Here is a 24,005-nt window from a genome sequence, read left to right as displayed (position 1 = left end):
ATAATCTGGCGAAGTGTGAAGATGGGGGTGCAATTCAACTGGAGGACGCCAATTCTCTGTTCTTGCCTCGCTGTCTAACTCCATTTGAAGTCAAAATTGGCGTGTCGGCGTTCAGACTCGACGACCCCTGCACTAAACCAACAGTCAGTGATGATCGTATGTAAATATTCGGGGACCCGCGCCGTGTATGCGGCTGTGTTATCTGGTGTTATAGAAGTACACATCTCTGCAGGCAGCGGGCATGTGATTTGGTGCATGTTTTGCCCTTTAATAGCGCTTAATTTGTTTATTTGGCGCTATTGCCCCACCTACTCGCTAGTATACATGTACCCTCCCGTTCGTAAATCGTGCGGCGTAAAACGTTACGCAAGAATCATTTAGTTTGCGAAAATACGAAACAAAATTTCCACTCGTTTCAAAGGCGGTGCCAGGCCAGCAGTGTCAGCTGAGTCGGCTGCGCAATTCTTGCGTTCGCTTGCATGCTCCCGCTGAAGCAACCTTTTGCAGTTACCTCAGGATATAGGATGAGCAGCGCTCCGTGTTTATGCTACTCGTGAACTTTCCTTTGTCGACCGCACGCAAGAAGAAAAAACTGTAACTGTCGTTAAACAGTTAAACCACCCGACCTGGCGATACTGTCCCACGCCGCGACCATCGCGAAAGCTCGCTAAAAGAAAGCCGACAAATCGGCTTCTTTTAGTGGATATTATTTTGTTTAGCCTCTGCAACTACTTTAAGGGCTATTTCATACAATATGCAGTCATTTAAACTCGCCACAAAGCGCCACAACCAACTTTCACTCTGGCTTGTAATTGAAAACACATGGAGGGCGGCGAGGGTCGTCTGCTTTTGTACTACCCAGAGGCGTCGGCCGCTAGGGGCGCTGCCTGTCGCCAAAACTCCAGCGCAGGAGGCCTATAGCACGCTCGGCAGATTCACCAGTGGTGTAGTACACGGTGTCGATGCGGTCCTGATTGGCACTCGAGGAGCCGGGTGACGGTTCGCTGACGCCTGAAGCACTGCAACTTGCCACGGCCGGAGATTCTGAAAAATCTTCCGTCTCAGACGCAACAGGCGATGTCGTCAATGCTGTCTTCTTCCCCGCGTTCCACGCGCGTTTCCGCCGCTTCCCGTACGCTTGACGCGTAGTTTTTTTGATGCGAGCATCACCCGGCATTGTCGCACGAAAAAAGAATACGGTGCACCAAATCGCGGCAGCAGAGAGAAAAAGACACGATGAGAAAGATCTGGATCTACGGCCGAGGCGAACGCGAGGAACGAACAACAAAAATACAAACAGAAAAAGCGCCGGGTTCGCCGCGCCACCCAATCAGAGACGCAATACGAGGGGCTCGTCTCGCGCGCGGGCGGTCTGGCCAATCAGAGGCTCGTAAGCGACCTTTCGAAAAACGGCGAGAGCGAGGGCCCTCGCCATGCTACGCCATTTTGAGATATCGCAAAATACGCACAAAGAAACGACCTTCAAAACGCGCCCAAGATGGCGGCCGCCGGTCGTCTCCTTCGCGCATGGCGCGCGCGCGAAATTCAAGCATTTCTATACTGATTTTCGACAATTTGGGGTCGCCGTCATGTTTTCAAAGCTGATTTTTGGACACTTTTCGATCGAATTCAGCGGTGAAACTTTTGGAGTAGGTTCTTGAAGAGTCAAAGGTTTCAAAAAAGTATTTTTCTCAAAACACGTTTTTTCGCGATTTTTGGCCATTCTAAGACCCGCGTCCCCCCTTAAATTTATTTTTTTACTCCCGTATGTAGCATTTTAGTACTTAACTAAATAGCCGCTGCTTAGAAGTCTAGGCATATCCGCCCCCCCCCATCCTGAGAGTACAAATTACTTTATTAAGGTGAAGAAGATATGAGCAGCCTTCTTGTGAAGTGCGTTGGAAATTTATGGCAAAGCAATGGAGAGCTTCCTTACTTCGTGAGGGCCTTCAGGCGTGCACAAGAAAATTTTCCTAGGACTCAGCTGCTCTCCATGTTAGCCCTGTTAGAATATTTTTATGTCTTTTCCACCGAAACGCAATTGCACCATGCTTTCAAGTCAATTTAAATAAAGTTTTTATAAAAATGCCGCATCAACTTGAGTGTTTCAATTCGATATAGTCAAATCCAAATTGAGCAACCCCAATGTTGCTCAAACTGATAACAATTTTTAATTACTTGTGGCCATAAACTTCCCCCAGCTGACATGTAAAATATATCATATAATGGCTTTGCCGGAGTTGCATTTAGGTTCAGTAACAAAATTCCGCTTGTTTTTCAAATTCGCATTGGTGGATCTGGCTCATTCAGAAGAAAAAAAAAAAAAAAAAAAAAAAAACCACCCCATATATTTGCATTTCTTTTCAATAAACAAACCGTGGTGAGTTAGTGCCGTGTCGTCCCTTTTTTCTTCTATCATTCCTTTTTTTTTTTTTTTTGTGAGTGCGCTTTCAACGCCAAGAAGATCTCCACCCCAAAAATCTGCTCAACCCCACAAACCACGGGATCCTCAATAAGCTGGAGTAGCACAAGTGGATGTCCCCCTTGCCCTCCAAACTAGTGACTCCAAAGAGTGTGGTGAAACGAGCGGTATGGAAGCCCTGTCTGTTTAACGGAGGGGGCGCGTACCAGGTCCATGAGTGATCGGAGCTTGCCCAGTTCCTCGGGCAGGGACGCTAGCCGGTTGTTGGAGACCAGCAGCACCGACAGGACGGGCAGCTGGCACAGGGAACCCGGCAGCCTGGTCAGCTGGTTCCGGCTGCAGGCAGGAGAGGGAAGAGGCCACAACCCATGTTTCACGCCCGCTCCCTTCGCTCAAACCACGAGCGCAGACACCTCAGTCAAAGAGGCTCCCAAGAAACTCGCAACCGCCCGAAGGGTGCAAGAAGGCTTTCTCTCTCGATACAGGGTGTTACGACGATATTTGGAACACTTTAAATTTTTGTTTCGAGCAAACCGCTGCTCGGTTCGCACTTACAATTTCATACAAAGGTCACATTTTGTGGTCTATTTTGTCTGACACCGGGAACAACGATGGTGCTTATTTGTTTATTCTGAAAATAAATAAAAATAATTTGCACCTACGGGAAAATGGCGTTCGATTTGGACGTGCGAGCCTGTGCAAGCCGATTTTGGATTGATTGATTGTAGGTCTTAACACGCTGACACAATGCAGGCGATGAGGCGTGCCATAGTGGAGGGCTCCGGGTTAATTTTGACCGCCTGGGGAACTTTAACGTGCGCCGAAATCTCGTACACACAGGCATTTTTGCTTTTCGCCTCCATCAGAAAAGCGGCCGCCAAGCTGATCTTGGAACGACGGCGCCACCTGAGGTATGCAGAGTGAAACGGATGATGGAGATTCACGGTATTCTAGAAGCCAAATGAGGTAGCAGACAATCAAAACTTTTTTTGGTTCCTAGTTTAAGATGATCACAAATAGTTGCATGACAGCTCATGCCAATCTTAATAAAATATTACCAAAGTTCATCACTGCCAATAAACACTGGATTTGTTTCCTCACCGGCTTTCACACTTTCTATCGTCTGCTATCTCCTTTGGCTCCTTCCTTCCGTGAATCCCCATCGTCCGTTTCGCTCTGCATACCTCAGGTGGCACCGTCGTTCCAAGATCAGCTTGCACTGGCTCGCACGTCCAAATCAGCAGCCATTTTCCCATAGGCAAAAATCGTATCTATTTATTTTCAGAATAAACATTGCTCCCGATGTCAAACAAAATAGACCACAAAATCCAACCTTCGTGTGAAGTTCGAGCGCGAATCAAGCAGCGGTTCACTCAGGAAAAAAAATTAGTGTTTTTAGCACCGGCAGCAATGTGACAGGCCCGGGCACGCCGCAAAAAATGGGCCCGAGACCCATCCTTGCGTGGCATAAGAATGTTGTCGCGAAAAGGCGTTTTGCAGCACACACTTATTGTCACACATGAGGACGTACCTTAATTAAGGGTGCTTTAAAATTGGTTTAAGCATGGCAACCAAAATAACGAACACAACAACTTGTTTGGTCTACCTTCTCCTTTTCCTTTCCCTCTTCCAATTGAAAGCTCAGACATGCTATCAACGGTTAAAGGTAACACGAGTCCTCGCATGAAACTGTAAAAGTGGTGCTGGAAGTGCTTTCATACTATGCGTTCCTTTTCTTCCTTTTGAGGTCAAACAATACAACCAGGAAAAAAAGAAAAGGAACACATCTGTTGTCTGTCTCTCTCTATCTTTTGCAATAGCTTCTCCACAGCACTTTTTTTTACTCCGTGGACATACGTGAAGGGCGGGTTGTGCGTAACAAACGATGCCACCCTCAACTACAAAGTTCTACAAGACTAATCACCTTTCTATACGCCCAAAATCCCAAGGTTCCGCTGTGAAAATAGAAAGAGCATTTCTAGCAAGAAGTCAACTTCCAGCCTCATTTCTGACTAGATTTATAGATTTTAGCTGGAATGGAGAGCTTCTAAATAGAAAAATTCCTAGTCTAGCTAGAGATGGTTATTTCCAGCTTGAAGATTTTTTTTCTTCCAGCTGGAATGACAAATGCTAGCTTGAAGCTGCCAGCCGGAACAAAATCTCAATCCAGCTAGAAATGAGCAAGAAACTGAATTTCTAGCTAGAAAAAATTTCTGTTTCAATAATCCAGCTAGAAAAAAATATTTTCACCTGAGTTTGGAGCATGTTAGGTGAACACTGCAGCAGGATAAGGCTTTCGGTGCACTTTGAACCAACTCCTGTTCGAACTCGCGAGCAAGGCTGCATGGTGCGGGTGCAGCTGACCCGAGTGCCTACCCTCGGCGACCTTTGACCCCTGCCCCTCCCTGCAGCACACCTGAGGTCGAGGTAGGTCAGCGCCTGGAGGGCGGCCAGGGCCGGGGGCACCGTGCGGAGCACATTGCTGTGGCAGTCCAGCCTCTCCAGCAGCGCCAGCCCACACAGCTCCACGGGGAACTCGGCCAGCCGGTTCTTGGACAGGTCTGCACACAGTAGAGGTAGGGGCTCTTGTTACTTCGTTCCCGCCTAGCAGTTGAAGCTACACACAGCAACATAGACTCTATGCCAGTTGCAGGTCTTAAGGGGCCACACCGGCCTTAGAAGCATTTTTATTTTTTTTTTTCACTTTCCAACGAATTGTGATGAAACTTCATTGGCTTGTTCAGTTTTCTCAGCTGATTTCAAATATCGAATTAGTCTTTATGTGAGGTAATTAGTTTCAGAGTGAATTAAAAATGTTCCTTGATTGTTCTAGACAACAATAGGGAAGAAACTATTCAACAAAAAATTAACAGCAAGGCATGAATAGATGCCAGAAGTTGTGGCAAATGAAATGTGGGAAGCAGTTTTTTTTTTTCACAATCACACAAATACAAGTTTACATCGATTCTAACTTCTAGGTTTGAAGTACTCTTGCTAACCAATTAAAAATAATACAATTAAGCAAATACTGAAACGTGAAATGCAAAATCTGCTTCCCTTATTGGATGGCTTAAAGATTCAGCTTCACAGTGGAAACAAAATGATCTTCATAGCTGCACTACATGCTGGTATGTACCTCTCGAGAATTTCCTATCACTGCAACACCACTCATGGTGAAGAATTGGGGAATTATTCTTGAAAAATTGTTTTGCTTTGCTGCAATCGGTCCTCTCTGGCTTTTATAAGCACCCGGTAGTGTTCCAAGAACGGAAGTTTTAGAGACTAGAAAAACTCTGGAAATCAAGAGAAATGTGATACCTAAAAAAGAAGTGCTTTTTTAGGCAATTTTTTGGTTCCAAAGACCCATGTGCCCCCTTAAAGGGACACTCTTACTGAGCACTAAACACCGTCTAATTACCCTTCCACCCGATTAAGGTCTAGAACGCTTAGACCATGAGGCTCCATAATTTAAACTCTCCAACTCATCGCGGGTAGTTTGCGGGTACCCACACCATAGAAATACAAGTGAAAAACGAATTTATAGCCTTTCGGCATCCGTGGCGAGTCTGGGACTAATAACTGAAGAGCCCTCACATTCTGAGCTTTTCAGTAGACTTGCGTGCACTTTTCGAACAAGAAAAGGGAGCTAAAAAGTGAAGTTTCCTTTGTACCCACTCTCAGCTAATTTGCTGATGTTGACCGTGATGGCACACCAACATGTTCTCTGCAGGCTAGCGTAACATTTCGCCAGCACGCTTGAACTGCACACAATGTCGGGTGATCAAGAAGTCAATATCAACCGTGAGGTGGTTAAAAATTAAAATTTTCAAGGGTGCACCCGCCCGAAAACACGCCCCAGGATGACATCGTGCACTGCAGGCTGGTGCGTTGCAAAGTGTTTCCCCTCCTGCCACCCACTACAGATAAGCTTCGAGACTTCAGCGCAATAGTCAAACACGGTACTACATGAGTTAAACTGCCCAATGCAGCCACAGATAATGCCGACTCATTCACATTGTCACGTCCCTTTAACGAGACACGCCGGAAGACAAAGTAAGCAAGCAACCGAGTGGACAGCCGGGTGATGTAAGAAAAACAACATACCACCTTTTGTCCACCTCCTTTCGTTTCAGTGCCCAAATCGCTCCACTCGGAGGGTTGTCACATGCCTTGGGCATGGTCAATTTTCAGATGAGCATAAAACTCTTCATATGACTCACAAAACACAGCAGTCAAACCTCATTGTAACGAAGTAGTATTGAGGCTGCAAATTAGTTTGTTATTTCCGCTATTCGTTGTAACCATAGGGGCAAAAATCTGCTCTAAAAAATCAGCAATCTGGCTCGTGCAATAATCAGATAAAAACACATTGTTCTAGGCTTCGAACCCACTATAAACAAGGTAGTCCTTATCTCTCTCTTAGTGGCAATTCTTCAAACTAGAATGTGAGACCGTGAAATTACAACAGAACTAAGTTCGCTCGGGAAAACAGGCCTGCGTTCTTATTTACTTGAAGGAGGATGTAGCCTTCGCCTGGTGGCTTTTCCCAGTCTCAGCGAAATGAAGTTTTCCACAATGTCCCCACAATAAAGGGCTTTTCTATTTGTGCAGTCTTTCAAGCTACTAAAAAATGATTTTTTTGTCCCCTCCTCCCTTTTTTTTTTTAAATATTGATTTTAATATGATAGCCATTGGGTTTTGAGCATCGCGGAAACCAAATATTTCTTGGTTACAGCTGATATCCCGCGGCTCTCGAGGTTTCGGTTTCGTTATAAAAAGAATAGGTGTCATTGAAATGAGGCGTGACCAAAAAAACTTTGTATTTAGTTCCCTATATCCAATAATTCGCTATATCAGTGTTCGCTATAACCAACTGTGCCAAAAAACAAAACAAAAAAAGCTTCAGAGTACAAGCACAGCAAAGGGGGTGACTCAGTTACATGAACTTCTTGCGCAGTGCTGCCTACAGTGGAACTTGTGGTGCCCTCGCATTCAATAGTGTCAGCCTATTTTCCAGTGTCAGCAACGTTTCCTTGGAGTGAAGAGGGTCATTTACGAAAGAGCTTCCTGCCGGTAAAGCCCTCAAGCTACGACACAATAGGGCAATTTGGTTGCAATTAATCTCTTTGTCACGCTATGTTGTGACTGCGATAAAAAATGCACTCAGAAATTGTCTTTCGGAAACCATGCGACCCATTTTATTGCACAACAGTGGGATGGGGTTTGCTTGCTCGAAAGCATATCCTCAAATATAGTGAAAAAGAAAAACCATTATGGGTTTAAAGCGCCACAGCTATGCCTCAGTAAAGTGCTTTGTGGGGCATAGTGAAGCGCTTTTGATTAATTATGACCACGTAGAAACATTTAACATGTACACACAGACGATTTGTTTTTTGCTTCCATCAGAAAAATGGCCACCCTGGCCGGGATCAAGCATTTGACCTCATCCTCAACAGCCTAATGCTTGTCAGCCTAATGCCTGTCAGCCACCCAGTCAGCCCCCATGGTAGGTAGGTTATTCAGAATACCAAATATTCAATTCGCAAATCAAATTATTCAAAATATGACGTTTGATTTGCATTCACAGCGGTGATATTCACTGTTAGGCTTGCCGGATGGGCTAGAGCCACATTTTTCTAACCACGGAGCTGCTTTCTTACAGCAATGTGGCCACAAGCAGGGCCTTCCTTTCACTATTCTTCCTGTTCCTTCGGGCCCACTATCGCATTCATAAAACGTTCCCTTTTTGTTCCCACGGAAAAAGAAGGTAACTAACACAACTGTGAATATGACAGGGTGCAGACTTTAAACAAACTGCCTCTGTTGCTACAGTTACGGGGACACTGATGGGAGTCGCAGGCACTGGCCGATTACGTTACCAGATTAATGTCCAAGATGCGTAGGTGATACCCCTGCTGCACTGGCATCTTGAATTTTTACGAGAAAAGTGTGTTCAAAGTGGCCGTTTCCTTGCCCCATCTCTCGCACAGATTTGCCATGACCGGCAGGTCCGTAGGCCAGATTGCAAGTACGTGTAACTGGAATAATCCGAGTGTCAACAAACAAATAGCCAGTGTTAACCATGAAATAGGTGTGACTCTAAATTTTGACGGCCGAGATGGCGTCAAAACGCATTGCGATTCGGTGTGACATCATTACCGCAGTTACCATAATGGGAGCGCCTGGTGTTCTCTCTCCTGCCGCCTTTCAGAGTAAGAACTACGTTGTATACTTTAAAAAAAAATAGTCAAACAATGGCTTACATGGTGAAACAGTACAGTGCAGCTACAAATAAAACTTTGACAAATTCCCCTCTGTGTGCCTTCAAACTTTATAAGCAATCCTGATGAAGCAAAGAAGCAAACAGACAGCACTGGAAATGCAAGGTCAGAACACTGTAAACAGTGCATATTGCATTTTTAAATGAATCATTTTGGTATCCTTTTTTCCCCTTTCAGTGAAAACGAATAATGCAGTGCCACACACGTAAACACTGAAATGAATTACTGAAGGCCTTATTTGTTGCTGCACTGTGCAGCAACATGTTCGTAATGTCCTAGGTACTTTACTAATGGCCTAATGGTCATGTTCATAATGTTCTTAATAGCCTAGTTTCCTTGTTTTAGAAATATACCACTTTTGTACTAATATTAAAGAAATGCTCCCTGGCTAGTCTGTAAGTGCTATCTAGTGCGCTAAACTACAATATTCTGGCGTTTAATTCTGTATTTCAGGACAGACACTACACATCCTAAAACAAGCAAGCTAGGCCAGTAGGAAGATTTTCATGAATCTCTGAACCATTTCGTATTGGTGCACAATACTTTCGAACCTGTAGGTAGTGAATTAGCCGGTACCATCAGAATGTGACGGCCCGCTCAATCCATTTATTTGACTACTCAGAAAGAAATCGAGAGCTGTAGTTTTTTTGTTCTGGGTAGCAGCAGAGAAAACAACAGGCGCCGTTCACAAGGTCTGCACAGTTTACCATAATGACATTGCATCAGTCTGCAATGAGCTTTCTAACAATTTCAGACTTAAAAGTGCCAATTTTCACCTTATTCACTATTAATACCGAGTTCTGGTATGCTTATGCATAGGTTGTACAGGCTAAACATGCTAGGAATCCTCTAAATTGAGCCCTTAAAAACCAAGTAGGATGGCAAGTTGGACTAGTTGGTTCATATTCAAATTCATGGTGAAAAAACAGAACAAGAAACACAGGCACAAAAGAACAAAAGACAACAGCGCAGTGCTGATCTTCTGCACTGTTTTTTCATCACGAATAAAAACTCACCAAGTCAATGGCCTGATAAAAACGACACTTCCAAATGCACTTTTTTGTCACCAGAAATGGGTGCAAATTGTTAGGAGAAACCGAAGCATGGCACACGCACTCTACACTTCAATGTGGTAGTGCAACTAGACAAATGCATCAAGTTCTCTTCAGTGCCCCTTTTACAATGCAGCATGGCTACCTCTTCGCACAGTATACTAGAAAATAGAGGTGTGTCGTTCGGGCCGATTAGGGGGGGTCGCTTTTGCGATGAAAATTCCTGCTGAGAAACTCCTGTTGTGAGCAGCGCCTGTGGCGGCCGCTGCTTGCCCGTTGGTTTCAGAAGTTTTGTTTCTTAAATTAATCCTTATTTATTGCCATAAACAGTCTTATTTCTTCATTTCATGATCTGAAGTTTTATAAAACCCTCCAAATATCAGCTGAGTTTTATTTAAAAACTTATAGGTGGTGCTGGCTGCAACAGGACTTCTCTGGGGAACGCCTGCGCTCCATACAATTTTTTAATCGAAAAAGGGACCCGCACTCTCCATTGGTTATTTCCCCCGCACGACACACCTCTACCTTCTAGCACACCGCACTCTTAGTGGCTTCTTTGGCTTATTTCTTTTTACCGGAGCTACATGTGCTTGTGTCCCCGCATTTCCCGTGATAAGCCCCCCTCCATTCGGTAACAACTTTCTACCCCTGCATGCCTCCCTTCCTCTTCCGCCATTTCACAACTGCTGTACTGCCCCCGTTATCACGTGTGGCCCTCGCAAGAGGCTTAGCTCCCGCCTGCTTATCAGTTCAAGTGGTTGCTGCCTGCCCCCACATTACGCGACAATACAATGCACCACAAAATATGCGCCCGCCTAAACTTATTTTTCCTCACTTTCTGTATTGTCCTTTTTTGTGTGTACGTGTAGACAGTTGTCTTCAGACAAGGCCAGAGAATTTCTTGCCTGCATTTCACCCATTCAGCCCGTGTAGAGAAAAAAAGTGCTTGATGATGCATGCCCGGGAAAGCAAATCATGCAGACAGTTGTTAGCAGGCTAGATTTTACATGCTTCACGAAGCTTAGGCCACACGTTATTTCGCAGTTATTGTCCTTTTGTACCCTAAATTAGGTCAGATTTTAAACACTTAACCAACAAGCCTGTGGAAGAATGCTACACGGAGAGGAGAAGCTTATAACGCAAGGTCGGCCACTGGACTTGCAACCCAGTGTCAGTTGTCAGTCCTGTTTGTAAATGCAGTCTTTGTCCAAACTGTGGTTGCAAGTCTGGCGACTATCCTCGTGTTACTGTGATGACCACTCCCGCAAACATAGGACGTGGCAGTGATGACAACAACTACTATCAGGGGGCGTAGGTAGGCACACTGACCCACAGGTCACACGCTCTACCTTTTATTAATATCGTTGTCATGGCCTCTCGTGGATGCGCACAGAAGTTCATCTATGTAGTGCCAACAGGTGGCACCAGTTACCACAGTTACATGTTTCTCCTCTTTGTGCCACATTCTTTCACTGGTTTGTTTAGGTATCGATGAACCAAAAGGCCCAGACTCCCACATTAGATTCGAATCATTCTGCGAAACAAAATCCTGCTGCCATTCCCATTTCGTAGTAATCATATACTTTTGCATTTAATCAGGATTTAGAGCGCAGATTTCACATGTATGAAATAATAATCCACACATTATTTTGAGTAATAATGCTCTCCTGTGGTAATTTATTGCATTTAACTTTAAAAGCATCTGGGATCTTACGTGTGTGTGATATTCGACCACACACTTTTTCCATTCTTATTACATAGGAATTGTATACGTAACATGTTTTGTGCTATTTCTTGTCTCCCAAGCAACATTAAATCGTGAAATTCGCGATTAGGAACACACAAGCACATGCGGTACCTCGGTACCACATGCGCTCGTGTGTTATGGGAAGAACAACCCCGCTGTTCTCCCCATACCACTTTCCGAGGTTATTTCATTTCGTTATTTGTGTCCTGACAATGTCTGGTGTTCGGAATGAGCAGGTACCACAAACGGCTGCACTGGGACTATCCCAGGGCACATATACGCTACACCATTGACCTTACCCTAACCTTTTTACCTGGCCAGCCTGGGTCACCCACTTGGGAAAAACGACCTTTTAGGGGGTCAACCCTACTAAACCGCTGACCTCCACCCCCAAAGAACTGATACACGGATTGTACTTACTGGCTCTCACACTCATTTCTGCGGTACGTGTCAACTTTCAGTGGATCTGCGTGCTCGCTACAAAAACAATAACTGCTTCCATGCGTGGAGAGAACTGAAAACAGGAAGATCAGTTACAGGTGTTAACTTTCAGTGCAACTGTACGTTGTTTTAAAAAAAAACGATGAGCAAAAAAGAATTCAAATATGACGATGAGTGTTAAGTACCATTTTTCAGTGGAACTGCATGTTGTTCTTAAAAACAATAACTGCGTTCAGGCACTGAAAAAATCAAGGGGACGTGACAAACAAGGTCTAGGAAATGAACGGAATTAATAGTGTCGCCTCTTTGTAAAAGTATCTTCATTGTACTTACAGAAAAAGACAGTAAAAAGACAGAGGTAAAAAAGCCCGCAAAAAGCCTAATATTAATATACCCGATTATCAACAAGATGGAAAGCTAGAAGAAAACAACAAAACAAAGACCGCCCGGCTTCTTTTCTTTTTTTTTTTTTTCTTCGCCGCCGGGCTCCTATTCAACAGACCGTTCGACAGCCGTCAAAACAGATGGGGTCAGTGAACCACCAAGTACTACGGCGCCCCCACAACTTTCCCCTCCTCCTTCAAGTGACTGACGTCGCCAGACGCAAGAGCGGACGGCGGAAGCGGCTATCTGGGCCGAGATCGTTGCGAGAGCGGCCGCGGCGGCGGAGGACGCGAGAAAGTGGGCTAACATAACGGGCGAGGCCGGCGCAAATTAGCGGGCCGCTAGCACCCCGAAAGGACGTTTCGGCACGCCCTCGTCAGTTCAGGTTTACGTCGCTCGCTTAACGGTGCTCCTCGGTGGGAACGACGTTTCCCGACGCGCCGCCGGACATGAGACATCCGGCGCGCAATCAGCCCGTCGGGGCGGCCAAGCGAAACACGAGAGCTCTCAAGTTCGCGCCGCGGCAGCGTCGAGAGCAAAGAGGCCTCCTCACCTGCGTGCACCGTGTCGCGGAGGTCGTACTTGGCCGCGTACGAAGGAAGCTCCTTCAGTTTGCGGCCGTTTAAGCGCAGCTCGCCGGTATTCTGGGCTTCCTCGAGTATCCGCTCCAAGGTGCGCGTTAGCTGAGCGTTGCTAGACGCTGCCAGCGATGCCAAAGCAGTCGACGCTGCCATCTCGCCGTCCGCATGTTCAGCGGGACCGACACGAACGGGCACGGCAGCAAAGCACACACGCAGGCAGGGACCGCGTTGCCGCTCCTCGCAACCACGGCCGTTTTCGTTACACCCTAACTACGGCTGCTGCCATGCTCGACCACAGACAAGCGGGCGACCACAAAGCGAGCGACGATTGCCGCTGCGCCGTACTGCTATTTCGACGGTTGACGTGCGGCTGACGCCAGCGTCAAAATGCAGCGTCGTTACCTCACGCCAGGCATGGTGGCGCGGCGATCGATAGTGATGACTGGTATGTAGGCAAAATGGAGAAGCAGTTGCACGCAGAGAAGCGGTGGGAGATGGTTGGTTGGTTGGTTGGATCCGGAACGAGAATGGCGCGTACCCAAAGATGTCACAAAGAGTTTTCATCCTTGAAAAGCGTAGTAACAAAAACGAGAAACAAACAGTGTGAGCTGGCTGAACTAGAGGCGCTTATAAGCAAAAAAAAAAAAAAAAAAAAAGTCAAGAGACCACTGGCAGTTCACATTCACAACTGTCAGGTAGTATCGTTAAGACTTTGCTCGCATAATAGTCACAGTTGCATAAATCAATTCAAAGGGTATGCAGCACGCTTACGTCATAGTACGGCCGAAGTATGTTGCTGCAATGGCACGCACGCACTACGCGACAATTTACTGCAACACCGCGACAGTCGGATCCAGTGCATAGTAACTGGAATTTCTTAAATAAATAGTTTTGTTGATATGGCTAGGGTAATGCTCGAACTATGAGCGCATTAAAGTTTTTTAGCTCCTTGTTTTAAACTGGCTGTACTGTAGAGGGGTGCTGACGCCTCAATAGTTTCGCAACAATCCTGCACCTGCGCAGATTGCTTCTCTGCAATACTCGGAAGCACCTCTGTGTAGCCGTGTAGCTGTGATTAGGTCGCAAATCTTTTGCCTTGTTGTTTCTGAATCCCCACTTTACCTCTGACCCTCAATTCGCTCATGCATGAAAGGCAGCCTTACGTGCACTTTTTTTTCTTCTCAGCAATTTCTTACAGATGCGTGTTTCTTGCAGCAGCGAGAAAATATTTCAATGAAACGATGCAGACGTTCCTTTGTAGCTTTTCTGTCGTGTTTTATTTACTATTTATTTTAAATTGTTTTTTTATCAATGTATGCTAAATGTTATGAGTGAAGTCAGTATTACGGTGAGCAGAAGTGGGCAGCAAGACATTATGATTTTCTAACCATTGCTTGGGGATATCCCAAAAAAGGGTTGGTAACCCTGATATCGAGTTCATCGAAAATACCGAAAATACGGTCTGCTGCGTCTGCTGTGAGGTGGTTTTGAACGTTGTAGATATTTCCGCATCATGATTTCGGATATCTACGCAGGAAGCTGAGTTGAGCGCAAATGGATATCACAAAAAAGCTCCGATCTCTGGTCGGCAGACAGGTGAGCTGTCGGGCGGCGGCATCGCGGAATCGCACGCCCTAGCTCGTACTCTGCATTCGTAGTCTTGCATCACTTTCCGCGGAAATCCGCTAACATCAGCTGCTTGTAGCGCAGCGCTAGTTTCAACCGAGTTTTTGCCTCCCCTCCTGCATGATGGTTAGAGCCATCTGACAACTCCTCTTTGCAGGGGTCGGTGCAGGACGGCGCTGGTGGGGCGAACACCGAGGCCCAGGCGACGATTGCCAGACTTAAGGTGGGTTCTGTTTTCGGATTCTGGTCTTCAGTGACAGCCCGCTGTCGTCGATGTTTAGAGGGGGGAAGCGATCTGAATCGATCGAACGCAAGATTCAGTTCCTGCTCCGCTGGCGAGGGGTTGCTTATTGAGAATACGCGTCCTACGCGCTGCGGCCAGAGCGGGGCGTTTTGCTGCGTGAAATTGGCTGCATGCTGCGTGAGGCTGCCCTAAGGCATCACTTTTTGCTCCATGGCGTTAGAGACTAAACTCTGGAAAAACAAAGAAACACACGCACTTTGTTTACTAAAGATGTATGTCCCTAAAAAATGCAGCTTGTCCAGTGAATAACTTGTCTTGTATACTGACCGCCAGGACAGATCTCGAGTTTTGAGATCAGGTGTTTTGTCTTCGCAGCGAACCTCTAATTCGACTCCCCCCGCCATCATTCGCCGTAATAGTTGTGCACTAGTTCGGCATGCGTGAGTAAAGGTAGCAGTTTATGTTAATCAGCCAATCCTTGTCGCATCACTCATAAATGGGGGCAGACCGTAATGCCGATCACCAACCATACCCCGTTTCACCAACTCCGTGTAGCCTTGTTGGAGCTAAGAAGGTGTGCGTAGGTGTTCCTGAGGAAAGCAGCCAACAGGGATGTCGTGCACCTTCTTCTCATGGAAGCAGACAATCTAGGAACTAGAAGGAAAATGTTCCTCGTTAATCTACGCTGGTGCCTCCTTTGTGCTGATTGGCTGATTCCAGCTGTAGTCGCCCCAGGCAGCGCTACTTTGACTCAGTCGGAGTGCATATACATGAAGTTGATGAGGAGGGCGGGTTGAGTTGCAATAAACCAGTTTTTATCGACCCAACTCCCTCACGTGTCAGCGAACCAGTTTAGTTGGATGCGTTTGGGGTGAGTCTGCTTGACCCGCAGGCAGTGGGTGGGTTGGCTTGCTCGTTTTGGGCCGAGTCAGCGGGCCATGACAATTTGTATAGGTCCCCTTATGTTGACTCCTCCAGTCTGCAGATGCTTGCCTCTCACCTTGATTCTTTGGATGGAGTTCATATAATAATCCAAGGATACATGGACTCGACGAGGGAGGGTTGAGACTGACAGGTTCAGCTTACCTCGGCTCCTCCCATTGTTTGTATGAACCCCGTCCAAAGAATCAAGGTTCACGGAAAAAGGGCTATTCAGCTTCCCACGACCCACCGATACATTCGATGAGTCAGTCAACTCGCCCCTTGCCTGCAGGGTTAACGGACTTACCTCGATGGCCTTTCAACTCGACCCATGAATGGGTCAAGCCGAGAAAAACAGTTTTTTTTTTTACTCGAGTTATGGGATGGATCGAGTCGAAAAAACCTGTTTTTCTTGTCACACTTCTCCCTTATCAAGTCCGTGTATACAAGACCTCACACGCGGGAGGGTTGCGGTAAGCTGAACTTGTCGTTCATCTTAAGCGCAGAAAAAAACGGGGACGCAGTAGACAAGGACAAGCGCTTAAGATGAACGTTATGGAATACCAACTAGCCCGAACGCAAGCCCTTCTTCATGAACTTGTCGGCCGGCTCAACCCCCTCCCGTCGAGTTTGTGTGTATGGGGCTCGGGTCATCTCGTAAGCTCTGTGTGTGTGCATGTGCGTGTTTTGCAGCCGAGTGGGGAGCTGCCAGCGGACCCGAATGAGGAGGAAGAGGTGCTGTCGTGCATCGAGGCCATTTACTGCTCGGCCGAGGGAACCTTTGACGCCAGCGACCACGAGCTCAAGGTAAGCACACTCGTCTAGTGTTCTTGAGGCTTCAGCACCAACTTGGCCAACAACCCACATTGCTGAGCCCAGGGTGGGAGTTTCGGCCTGCTGAATCTTGTGTGAAAGGCCTGCAACGGCGGTCTTTTCGATGGTCGAGAGAACAGGCCATGATGACAGAGAGGGGGCCATGATGACAGAATAAAAATATTTTCAGCTGTCACTCAGCTTCATTCCAGCCACAAAAGAGGTTTCTTTAGCAAAAAAAATAAACAAATACCGTATTTTGACGCATATAACCCTGCATATAATCCCCACCCCACTTTCAGCCCGCCGCAAAAGAAAAAAAAAATCCTCGCGTATTGCCTGCACATTTGATACAGGAAAGGCTGCACCAAAGCTACTGCTCGAGCAACACATTACATACTATGTTGACAGAAAAAGCATATATGTATTTAGAAAGTAGAATACACTGACTGTGACACGAAAGTTACAGTTCACTAGTAAAATTTAATTATAGTGTGCTCGTCCTTGTTTTTGTGTTTTTTTTCCCTTGTCCTTGTATGTTTTGTGCTGCCATGGAAGACTTAGTCTTACTGCGTAGGGGCTTCACGGCACAACGCGCATTGCTGTGAAGCTGCACTAAAGGAAAAACCCCGCTTATTATCCGCACCCCTAGTTTGCCACTGAGATTTTCGCATTTTCGGTGCGGGTTATACGCGCGAAAATACGGCAAATAAAAGAAATACTGAAACACTTCTAAATTTCGCATCGCAGTGATGCAGTATGAGCCAGCACTAAAAATATGGCAGTCAGAGTTAACTCCATCTTAGCACTCAAGTGTTATGATCAAATGGAACTAAAGGACCTGCCGCAACCACCCAGCCATGTTTCTCGTTGGTTAATAGTGGCCTGTTGCACAAACAAAATGCTGTGAAGTCATAGAGAAATCACTGGAAAGCTGCTGGGGGTTGCCCTTGGCTCACCTATTTTTTTTATTATCTCGATTCTTTCTTTGAAGTTTACAATAAAATTGTTATTATTGTTATCAGGACAAGGCAGTCTTTTTAATGAATGAAACTCATATTTTATCTTCATAGTCACTGAAAGGGTTAACCCTTTCAGGTGCTATGTACACAAATGTGTACATTTCAATCTCGCGGTTTTTACAAAAAGAATAGCCGAAACTGAAAGTTTCCACTAGTTTAGCCTAATTTTGTATCCTCCATCTGACAGTGAAGATTTTAGGGCCATCCGGGAACAAGTAAGATTACTACGACCGTAAACAAACAAATATCGACGCACGCGACGGCTTCAGCGGGTGAGCTTTTTCATCTCTTTTTCCGCATAATCTCCAAGACTTGCGGCCCTAAGAAGATATAGAAACAATGCATATCACACAAATATATACGCATGTGGAAATGTTCAGTGCTACATGATGCTCCTGACCTCTGCGATGCTATGTACACAATTCTGTACATGACTGTGAGAAAAAAAAACTAGAATTCTGTTGGCAGTAACCTGCCATTCGTCTTATTTGGTGAGATACATAGCATAAAAAAAAAAATTAGGGGGAACTAGTGAGCAGCATCTGAACGAACTAAGGGAAAAGTCCTTTTGACTTCTTTGATTGACAGTCAGCGGGCTCATTACAGAGGGGGGAGCGTAGTGGCAATCTTAACTTCTCATGCTTGTTTTTTGGGTGCTTTCTGTACTAAAGCTGACTTTGAACTGGTTGCGTGAAACCCGCTCAGTCAATGAGTATGCTTTAGTGTACACAAACCAGATGACACTGGGTATCAGGCACATTTGGAGCCTCTTTTTACCAGCCCGTCAGGTGTTGTCTAGCTGGCAGGCAGTCGCTGGGAAATATAATCAAAGGGGGTATCTTAGCAAGCTCGGCGACAGAAAGTTAGTAGTCTCCTAGTGCTTACGTTCCTAAAAAAAAAAAAAAAAAAAAGACTTCATGAAGATCATTGACAAAGAACCGACAGAAGTAGGCATCCATCGTTGGTGAAGACCCAAACTTGTGTTTGAAACACATGAAACCTGCATTAAACACAGTGCTGCAAACCTGAGAATGAAAACTCGGGCCCATTTCATGAGGGCATGACAGCACAACTTTGTTCCAAAGTGCTGCAGTGACAATGCCTGGCTTGAAAAGCTTCGAGTGCGCCGAAGGAAATGGGTGAAGGCCTTTTTGGGACTTTGGGGCACATACCCAGTAGACCAATGCACGTGTTCTTCAAAAAACGTCGACTTGACATCCAGAAACTGCAGTTGCTGGCTGGTAGGGACCTCTTTCATTAGCTGGAACACTTTGAGTGTCGTGGCAAACACACTGACAGTGTCCTCTACCTGCTGTGACACGGTTCCCTCTTTGAGCTTAAACTGTCATCTACGTACTGGAATACCTTCACCACTTCTGTGTCTTGCAGGGAAGCCTGCAGCTGCCTATCACATACTGGAAGGTTAGAATGCGAGTGTATCTATCCAAATGTACATCAGGGAAATATTCAGCTTCCAGAAGCCCTAGGATTTAAGGGTAGCACTGAGGGAGTTAACTTCAGGGCTGTTGAGGCGACGAAAAGAAGATTAGAATGCTTGTGGGTGAAAAACAGAGAGGGGAATATTGCCCAGTACAGCTACCACCTGTAATAGAAAAAGTAAATACTTTGTGCCTAAAAAGTATTTTCTGCCTGCCCTAGGAGCAGCACTAGTATTAAATGAAGAGTATAAAACATAGGTGTATTAGTTTTTCTTTTTTTTTTTTGGTGAGGTGGCACATCATCACCCCACTACAAAGGGGATACCACTAGCAATCATCATCATCATCATACAGCCAGCAGTACCGGTCACTGGATATTGGTTCCAGAGAAGATCAGTGCACACCCCTTCCCTCTAGATATACCACTTCTCTTTGTAGGCAACCACTGCGGACGGTAGGTAAAAGTTTGAACTCCTCCAAGAACTTGCCTGTGGGGATCCTGAATTTGTTCTGGAACCTGTTGCTTCCAAAGGCGTCCGTGGCATCGCGGACAGCTTCGGTCAGTAGGTCGTGTGGAAGGGAGAGGTAGAGGTTCTTTTCGTCGACCGACAATGTGCTCAAGGTTCTCCCAGGTAGTTCCGCTAGGTAGTCCAAGACAACGCGAGGATTTCGATCAAAAAAGTGGTCATCTATTATCAGCTTCAAAAGAGGTCTGCAGGAAACCGACCAAAGTGGTTCTGCCAGTGCCCTTCTCAGACGCGATCACATCGAAGTAGCATGCCTCTTTGTGTGTCTTTCCTCTGAAGAAAACTAGGAGGCGCACGCCTGTGCCATTTGTGGCCTGAAAAGGTATGGAAGCACCCTTTGCCCTCCCTGGTATTGAAATGGTAACGAGACACACGCACGCATGACATCCGTGAAGCCTTTGGTATTGCTAAGAACGGCGATTGCTGCGCCAGCGCCCCTTCTGTGGCCCTGCCTGCAAATGAGATTGAATTTCTTGACAGATGAGGTGATTTAGATTGGGTAGGTTCAGTGCCTTTAACTTCTATTGCTGTGGTCGTCGGCACTCCACCATTTATTGTAGTCAAGTTTTTAATTTTTTGTTTTGTTCTTCGGTTTCATACCATCAAGTGAAACGTCACAAGTATTTTTTCTATTTATTGCCTGCTGCAAAAAATTGAGGCCAGTTTTTAGCCAGTGCTCTTGCGTGGCTTTTTTCACTGCCATCATTTTCACCATGTTTTACTGTGTGTTCTTTGATCAGTACCCTTTAGAAGCCCAGTTATTGTGTTTGTGCTGAAACTGGGACCAACAACTCGGTTTCCAGTGCTTTTTGTATCTGAGCGAGTGCATTGGCGGATCCAGAGGGGGTGTCGGATTTCCTGACCCCCCCCCCCCCCCCCCCCCCTCCCTCCTTAATTTTTGAATTTATACCCCCAAGACGACATATAGTTAGGAAGATGTCTAGAAGACATCTAGGAAAGGTCTAGCAAATGATTTTTTTCCCTATTTCTTGTCTTTTGGCTTTACGAAATTGTCGTAAACAAAGGTTACTATCCTCCTCCTCCTCCTTATCATCATCATCATCATCATCATCATCATTGATAGAAGCTGACCCCCTCCTCAGAAAAAACTTGGATCCTCCCCTGAGTGAGCGCTGAAACTAGTGCTGAACTGGCGCTCTTGTTGGCTGTGCTTTACAGAAACTGCCCGAGAGCTGGACCTGCCTGCAATCGAGCTCGTTCGCAAGGTGCTGAAGAGGCAGCTGGCCGTGGTCAGTGCAATAATGCGATTCCCCATTGTTGGGGGCTTGTCAGTGCACAGTTTATGGGTTCACCGAAGAAGCTTGCTGGATAGGCGTGTTGCTACCAACATAGCTGCACCTGTGGAATTATGCTGTGTTTTGTAACGCGACATTAATAATAGTAGCAGATATTTACCTGCGATGGTGGCTGAGTGGCTAAGGCATTGAGCTGCAGAGCCCAAAGATAGTGGCTGCTTTTCAGATGTAGGCAAAAAGTGAAAAGGCCCCATGTGTGGAGATTTCAGTGCACGTTAAAAGACCCCCTAGGGGTAAAAAAAATAACCCAGAACCATCCAATACTACACACATGTGCCTTGTAGCCCAGGGGTAAGCTTCGACATGGTAAACCCTGAAGATTTTAATCTTTCTGTTAGTATCACATATTCCCAAAAAATGTGGGGGCGTGCACCAGGCATGGAAATTTTAACTTGGCTGGTCTAACGAAAATTTGAGTTTCGCAAATCATACCTACAGAAATGGACGATTGTGGACCCATTGGGTCCATAAAAGCATCTCTGGCTGTTAGCAAGGGCCCTTGCAAAACACTCTACCCCTTTTTTTTATGAAACATCGGTGGTGCTGCAAAAAGTTAGCTTTGCCACGTGGCATACAAAGCAGGAGACACAAAAGGCTCGCATAAATGTGGCACAAATGACTTTAGGGGCGATGAAAATTACCTTCCCATGCGTCGTGTCCCAACCCAACAAATATTCCAGCTTCTGGAATGGCGTTATGTATCCTCAGGTGGTCTGAGTTAATCCAGAGCCCTCCAGTGCGGCACACCTCATAGCCCAAGTGTAGCTTTGGCGTGTTAAACACCACAGTCAGTCAATCGGCTTCCAGAATGGCACCCAGGTGCCACCATTTGGTCATGAGCCTATTCAGATTTTTTTTGTTGTTCGATAGTGGCAAGTTTGTTTTGTTCATGTCATGGAGCAGTGATTCTCAAATGGGGGTCCGCGTACCCCTGGGGGTCCGCGAGAGCATTTGAGGGGTCCGCGAAGCCTACCTCAAAGCTTTTACTCAAAGCTTTTCTCGATTTTGCCAGCCCTTTCTTGCAATGCAAAAAATGTAGCTTTGTCGCATTACATGTATGTTTAGTTTCTCCGCGTAGCACCTATTTTAACAACTGCTTTTTGCACGACAAGCCAGCTATGAGAAGGAAAAAAGCACACACAGAAGAGGCAATATATAGGTGTTTAGAGGAATTTTAAATTCAAGACCAGATTGTTTAACATGGTGCTCATCGTCATTAGCGTCAACCATGAAAGGCGGGCATCGAATAAGTGTGTGGGCTACGTAAGCTGCAAGTAGAAATTGTTTGACATTATGACACCAAACAACATATGCTCCATCGTGGGGTCCCCCATCACTTTCGCAAGCACAAAAGGGGTCCCCGGGGCAGTCATGGCTGAGAACCACTGTCATGGAGGATAATTGAAAAGGTGCAGAATGATCATGGTAGAATGCTCTATGTCAAGGTTATTTTTTTTAAAGTGCAGAGCACTTTAGGGCCTCGCATTGTCGTCGTAGCTCGCTCGCGGGACCCAGTTAGGGCCCCACGGCATTCCGTCGTAACGGCTGTCGTCGTGGCATAACCAGGATGCTTCGAAAGCCAAGCAGTTTATATAGTCATAAGCGTTCGAAACATGTGAACCGCTGGTGCTTCTCATACATTTCCCCTTTGTTTAGCGCAACGAAAATTGTAGATACATTTGAGGCCAAATATATGTAATTAGCTAGCATTGCCAACGTTCATTTAGTTCGGCACGCTTGTTGGATTGGTTTTTACGATAGCAAGCGAAAAAAAGTGGCAGCGCAGCGCCGGCACGTGTGGGAGGAAAAGCAAGCCCCCCAAAAAAAACAGGACTACCACTGGTGCAGTTTCAGTCAGAAAACCCAAAAAACTGGTTTGAACCAGAAAAACTGGTTTTGCCTTCCAGGCTGAAACTTCAAACGGTTGTAACTTCTGCTACAATCCTGATAAAATGATGTTGGTCTTGTTGCACTTCTTGATTTGTGCACGGTTCACTGGTACCTTGTTCAGCTGCATCCCTCCAGCGGTTCTTTTACGAAGGCTGCCAAAGAATCAAATATAAAATCCGAATAAATTTGAGTGTAGTCATTTTACACAAAAACAAATTTTATACCTACAATCAGAATGAAAAACTACACATGTCCTCCCAATTTTCATCATCACAATTGTAAAAATAAAGTTTTTGATGAAAGACCCGTGTGCCCCCTTCAGTTAGACATGAAAATAAGCAAGGGTTGCACGTTGCCTCTGGCGCTTCCTTGACTCAAAGAGCAGGTTGTCCTAGCTGTGGTGAGCAGTCGTGGACGAGAGGGTGTTTCTTGCCACCCTCCTCACTTCGCTGTCCCTGGTGCAGGTGTCCAAGCGGGTGTCGGACCTGATCTTGCAGAACCAGTCGTGGTACACCCTGGAGCTCCAGCGGGTCACCGAGCTGCAGGACAGCTTGGATGAGGCCTGCTCCGTCTGCATCCGGGGACGCAGGTAGTACCAGTACCGGTACTCCGGGCACAGAGGGGGCGGGGGTACTCGCCACACTGGACGAGGTCCCGGGTTCGATTCCCGGCCGCGGCGGCCGCTTTTCTGATGGAGGCGAAAAGCAAAAACGCCCGTGTGTACTACGAGGTTTCGGCGCATATTGAAGATCCCCAGGGGGTCAAAATTAATTCGGAGCCCTCCACTATAGCGTGCCTCACTGCCTGCGTTGCGTCGGCGCGTTAAACCCTACAATCAATCAATCAATCAATCAACACACCACACTGGAACGTCTCATTCTCTCTTGGCCTATATACCAGCCATCTTGTATTTTAAACTTTTGCTGTACAAGCAGCTTTTCTTTTTTTTTTGGTGGTGGGGGGGGCGGGGCAATTTTTTCCTGTTGTCAGCCTTGCACATCAAGCCATTGGTATGATTTGTTCAGTTTTGAACTTCTTCCTTATATTAGAAAAAGCCAATTATACTTTCAGAGGAAGAAACACTGATGTGTGTATTGTGCAAAAGTGGCATGTCTGTATATAGAGTAAACTTAGTTTACTCCCATCCACTTCAACAAGACACAAGGTAGGCTCGGGGGAGGGGGGGGGAGGGGGGATATAAGGCTGCGGCCGGCAACCAAGCTTGCCAGATATCGTGATTGGCAGCACTGGGCACGTACAAAATGATGAACATATAGAGAGAAAAGGGCCTCCAGGCCA

At 46.1% G+C, this 24,005-nt stretch overlaps 2 protein-coding genes across 4 annotated transcripts in view; one reads left to right on the top strand and one right to left on the bottom strand.

Annotated features, from left to right (window-relative positions):
- The window catches only part of Lrch (Leucine-rich-repeats and calponin homology domain protein), an 85,268-nt gene extending 71,980 nt beyond the window's left edge, over positions 1–13,288 (bottom strand). The window contains exons 1-3 of one of the 3 annotated variants that reach the window (XM_077697922.1): positions 12,881–13,288; positions 4,839–4,983; positions 2,629–2,758 (exon numbers count right to left, since the gene is read on the bottom strand). In XM_077697922.1, coding sequence (XP_077554048.1) covers positions 2,629–2,758; positions 4,839–4,983; positions 12,881–13,061 — 456 coding nt within the window. In that variant the 5' untranslated portion in view covers positions 13,062–13,288. The remainder of the gene's footprint in view (positions 1–2,628; positions 2,759–4,838; positions 4,984–12,880) is intronic. The other 2 variants (XM_077697921.1, XM_077697923.1) reach the window with 2 other exon arrangements.
- A 1,073-nt stretch (positions 13,289–14,361) lies between these two features.
- Positions 14,362–24,005, top strand: part of Vps50 (vacuolar protein sorting 50) — a 68,353-nt gene continuing 58,709 nt past the window's right edge. Inside the window, exons 1-6 of the mRNA XM_077697920.1 lie at positions 14,362–14,504; positions 14,692–14,757; positions 16,393–16,506; position 17,302; positions 20,680–20,750; positions 23,171–23,295. Coding sequence (XP_077554046.1) covers positions 14,463–14,504; positions 14,692–14,757; positions 16,393–16,506; position 17,302; positions 20,680–20,750; positions 23,171–23,295 — 419 coding nt within the window. The 5' untranslated portion in view covers positions 14,362–14,462. The remainder of the gene's footprint in view (positions 14,505–14,691; positions 14,758–16,392; positions 16,507–17,301; positions 17,303–20,679; positions 20,751–23,170; positions 23,296–24,005) is intronic.

The sequence above is a fragment of the Haemaphysalis longicornis genome, unplaced genomic scaffold, assembly GCF_048455015.1.
Source record: "Haemaphysalis longicornis isolate Haplotype H1 unplaced genomic scaffold, Haemaphysalis longicornis Haplotype H1 scaffold_2, whole genome shotgun sequence".
Classification (NCBI taxonomy): domain Eukaryota; kingdom Metazoa; phylum Arthropoda; class Arachnida; order Ixodida; family Ixodidae; genus Haemaphysalis; species Haemaphysalis longicornis.
This window is presented reverse-complemented; position numbering and strand designations above follow the sequence as displayed.